This window comes from Trachymyrmex cornetzi, unplaced genomic scaffold (genome assembly GCF_001594075.2).
Source record: "Trachymyrmex cornetzi isolate Tcor2-1 unplaced genomic scaffold, Tcor1.1 scaffold77, whole genome shotgun sequence".
NCBI lineage: Eukaryota > Metazoa > Arthropoda > Insecta > Hymenoptera > Formicidae > Trachymyrmex > Trachymyrmex cornetzi.
In genome coordinates, this window is record NW_017300102.1 from 374,219 (window position 1) to 379,314 (window position 5,096).

The window sequence follows — 5,096 nt, forward strand, 5'->3', positions numbered from 1 at the left end:
TTAGGCGGAAATTTTGACGCTTCGAAAAAAATTTTATCTTTAAAAATAAAATGCGCAGGCGGGTGGCTGATTTGAGAAAGAATGCCCCATATATATATAGATAGAGCGAAATCGAAAAGTCTTTTACGATTTTGCAATGTAGCGAGTAAAATCGGCGTTTAGGACAACTTTACGATCTCTTTCAAAGTTTTGTATGAAATATCTTATAAGATATTTCTTAAAAAACTCTTAAAAATATTTTTAAATCGTTTTATGCATCGATTTTAGACATCCTGCTCATTGGATAACTAAAAAAATTGCGAAAATTGCAAAATGGTAGATTCAGTTTATTAGTCCGCTCTACGCATACATGATCGCTTTGTTAAAACTTATCGAACATTCTGTATATATATGCTACACTATGGGAAGACAACATAAGCAAGTTATAATAAATATAATGTAAGTAATGAAAAAGTACAAAAATGAAAACTACTACGTTTTATTGATTTGTCTTTTTTGCGATTTTCTCCAAAACAAAGCAAAAACGAGCATATCTCTACAGGACTTTTTTTTTAGTTCATCGATCCCGAATTTTTAATATTTAAATTTCAAACACGCCGTATATGTGTACTGTATGCGTATTATACATCAGGGTTAAAATAAAGAAATATCCATAGAAAAGTTTTCAAATATATTTAGACCGGTAGAAGTCAGTAAGTACAGACATTCGTACAATACAATATATATTTATAGTATAATTAAAACAGATATTATATTTTTTTATTATTCACAGGAACAGTTTCAATTTTTATTCAATGCTCTCGTAACAAAATGTTAATTACTAATTTATATAGAATGTATATATGTACTCTCTAAATTTGAATCAGATAGTCACTATAATTACCCAGTGACATACTCGGCACCGGATAATCAGTGAAATTCAACTAAAAAGGAAAAAATGTTTGAGCATTATATGTATAACTAAACTGATGTTTGCACATTAATTTCAATCTTATAATACCATATTTATTGAATTTATGTACTAAAATGAGGTTAGTTAGATCACATAATAAAGATTAGAGGTTAGAGATTTCACATCTCATTCACTGATTACCAGTGAACATACTTGGCACTGATATCAATAATTATCCACTAATTAAAATTTAGAGAGTATGTATAATGAATTTCTATGTATGTGTGTATATATAAGAAATTTAACTTAAGACAATGTTTTTAACGAGTTATTTCCGTACTCAGAATAAAATAAATAATATATTTTCAGGTATCGAAAGGAAAAGAATAAAGTTGTAAGGAAGAACAAAGTATACAGTAAACCAAAGTATGCAGGAACCAATTTTAAAACTTATATTAATTATTCAGTATACAAGAGACATCTATCTCTTTGATAGATATAAATATCTATCAAAGAGATAAAGAGAGAATAAAAATTGGAAAATTGTGTTGTGTCTCTAATTTAAAAAAATAATCCTCCCTACACACACACATACACACATACACATGCACGCACGCACGCACAAAATATAATAAATATAATAAATTATTTTCAAAGATGCCTTTTTCTTTTTACAAGTAATTCATTTGTAGCCGCGATTTCTCTCTCTCTCTCTCTCTCACTATTTTTCTCGCGAGGTCATTATTAGATACTAAATATTCTTGGTGTATGACTTTAACATATCTCTCGAACGGTTTCTATCAATGTAGAGTAACTTTAATTTCAGTTAAATTTACTCTTCATCTTTTTCTAGTTCTATGAATTAAAAGTAAGCTGAATTAAGATTAAAAATCCAAACGTAACTAAAAGTCATAATGATGTCAACATGGATATAAAAAAGCATGCTAGCGTCAAAATGGGTCCAAAATGATTAAAGTCAAAATGATCAGTCGCAATTCGTTTTAACGTACGGTCGTTTCTATAGATTGATTTTAATCTCAATTTAACTTGCACACTTCATCTTTTCTTAGAACTAGAAAAAGATGAAGAGTTAATTAGACCAAGATTAAAATTAAACTACGTTGATAGAAACAGACATCAAACGTTACTGAGATCTGTTGTTTTACTTGGGAGTTTCATTTACGTTAGTGGAACCGGTCATTATACTTATGTAGTATTTACGTGCTCGTCGAGTAACGCGGATGGCCAATGTGCGAACTACCAGCAAATAACTACGGACCTGAGCTGGTCTCACGGCCGAGGGCCTTTCAACTCGGCCCGTATTTCTCGTACAGTCTCTCGCAAGGTGTGGTTCTCGACGCTGTCGACAGAAGTATGCCGCCAAGAGATCAACAAGTGCCTCGCGAGATCTACGTCCGGCGAACGATTAAGTCATCGCGTCGCTAGTCTTTGCCTAAATTCTTCTCGTGCAGTTAAAAAACAGTGAGAGGTGCGCATTTTTTGGAGCCTCTCTCCCGATCGCAAAGAATACAGGACAATCGGGATCCATTCGACCGGAAAGACGCGTCCGCAATAGCGTCAAAGGATCGAGCGGAACACAATCGATGGACGCCGTCTCAACGTGGACGTGGACCGGGAATTAGTGCGCGTGTGTTATCGGATCGCCGGTACAAGTACACGTGACCTCCTACGAATTCGTTTGGCGCGCGTTACATCGTGATAAACGCTGTCTGCTAAAGGATCTGCATCCGCGACGGAAATGAGGACCGGTGAGTGTTTGCGCAGCAGTCGCACACGCGAGTTTGAATTTCAGTAGGTGGCATCAATTTCGGTACCATGAGCAACATCGTAAAAAAGAGAATTATTAAAATTATAAGATTTTCATATATACAAAGAAATAACTTTTTTAATTTTAATATAATGTTAGGACCTGTGAAACTGCTACTTAATTTTTAAAAGTTGCTGCGAGCAAACAGATAGAGTAAAGCGGGACAATTTGAATAGGATAGCAGAAATTATGAATTATGTAAAAAATTGAAGGATAGTGTATTCAATTAAACATATAAAATATATATTATTGTATATTTACAATAACAAAGTACAAGACTATATTTTGTATATTTGATTGAATACTCTATGTAATCTCACAAACTTTTATACAATTTCAAAATTTCTTTAACCTGTCCAAATTACTCTATTGTGAATGCGAGTTTCAGTGTTTGGTTTCCTGGGTAAATGACAGTTCGGAATCGAAGAAGCAAGTATGTGACCCGGCTGTTTAATAAGTTATGTTGTCGGGGTACTTTTTCAAAAGAATATTAGTTATCGATAATGACCTGTTTTGTAATATTTAAAAAATTGATAAATAATTATATGTTTCGTTTAATAATGAACCAAATAAGAGCTTTGAAATTATCGATTTTCTTACCTTACTTGCTCGCCATTCTCTATTCATCAAAATTGAGTAGCAATCCGTGAAGCAATATATTATCTAAGTTAATAAAAACAGTAAATGAATGACCTTTTTGCTGAAAAATTTTTGTTTTATGATTACTAGTTCGCTCAAAAAATCTTAAGATTAAAATCAAAATTCTTCTCTGCTTTTCCATATACATTAAATAAAAAAAAGAAAACTAAAAAGACGATATAATTTTACCAGATTAGTGTCTTATAGACGATTAGGAAATCATATTTTAATAATGAAATGTTAAATGTAGTAGGATAAATTTTATGTCACGAGTCTTTTAGGTTTTTACGTTCTTATATCTAAATATAAAAATTCCTTTAAAATATAATTGTTCCTTTAAAAATAATTGTCTAGTGCTAACCAATAATAGCTAACTAATGTCGAACTGAGACATTTTCTTAGCTATATCTGTAGCCATTAAAAATGATATTAACATAAATGTATATCGATTACATCAATAAAAATTATTCTATTTTTAGGCAAAAGTATTTTTGCGATAACCTTTTGCTGAGAAAATTAAATTGCATATAAGGTGTAACGTGAAATACAATTAGGAAGATAATTTGTGCATAAAAATAAACATGGATTTATTTTAAAATTTACAAAATGACGTTGTGAAGAGTTTGCACGAGATGTTCATAAAAAATTCAACTGCTTCCTGTCTATTTTAGAAGTCGAGAATAAACTTGACAATGATTCAAATCTTTTCGACAGTGATTCAAATTTTTCCCGCTACGTAGAGATTAATTTTCTAATTATAAAATTTATAGAATTGTTGTATCACTATTTATCCCCTTGTTCTCTGTTATACATACAATTTTTTCAACAATATAATTAATTTTCAGTTTTTTAAATTTTAGATAAATTAATTTGAAAAAGTAGTTCTTCTTAAACAAATAAATAAGTTATCAGCTAAAGTATATAATTCTCAATATAATTTCTTTTTAATAAAAATACATTTAAACTAGTCATAAAATAAAAGTATGAAAGTGCACGGAGAAAACTGTATATTGATAGTTAATATATATACTTTGCTGTAAATGTAAAAATTTTTTGTATTGGGTCCTAATAAATATTTCTTCATAGTTAAGACATGGTATATTGAAAACCATCGATTTATTGTTAAAACACGCATAATTACTCATAAATGCACGAATATTAATTTTAAAGCTACCTCTGTGAAGCTGGCCCCACTTTTTTCAAAAATTGAAAAAATAAGTAGAGTTCTGGTTGCCCCCCCAAGAGTTCTAGAGTTCCCTATCAATTTTAGAAATAGTTCCGTCGATTAAAGAGGTGAAAACACCATTTGAAATATCGGGGGGGCCACCTTCACGATTTCGAAACTTTGAAGGGTTATAACTTCTTTACCATTCATTTTAGAACTTTCATCCATATAGAACAATCGATAGAACTCTTTGGGGGACAAACAGAACTCTCAAAAAAATAATGGATTTCCAAAAAAAAATTTCAAAAAAAATTAATTATTGAAAAAAAAACTTTTTTTTAGATTCTCGGCATCCTGTAATGAATTCTGGCAGCCCCCCAAATAGTTCTAACGATAATCCTTAATAATGAAACAGCTGAGATCGAAAACAAAAAAATTAATTTTTTTGAAAAATTTTTTTTTTCGAAATCCATTATTTTCTTGAGAGTTCTGTTTGCCCTCCAAAGAGTTCTATCGATTGTTCTATATGGATGAAAGTTCTAAAATGAATGGTAAAGAAGTTATAGCCCTTC

General features: G+C 30.7%; 1 protein-coding gene across 1 annotated transcript in view; it reads left to right on the forward strand.

Moving 5' to 3' along the window:
* Positions 1 to 2,233: 2,233 nt before the first annotated feature.
* The window catches only part of LOC108768235 (putative ferric-chelate reductase 1 homolog), a 40,215-nt gene continuing 37,352 nt past the window's right edge, over positions 2,234 to 5,096 (forward strand). Inside the window, exon 1 of the mRNA XM_018518598.1 lies at positions 2,234 to 2,661. Within this exon, the coding sequence (XP_018374100.1) occupies positions 2,652 to 2,661 (10 nt within the window). The 5' untranslated portion in view covers positions 2,234 to 2,651. The remainder of the gene's footprint in view (positions 2,662 to 5,096) is intronic.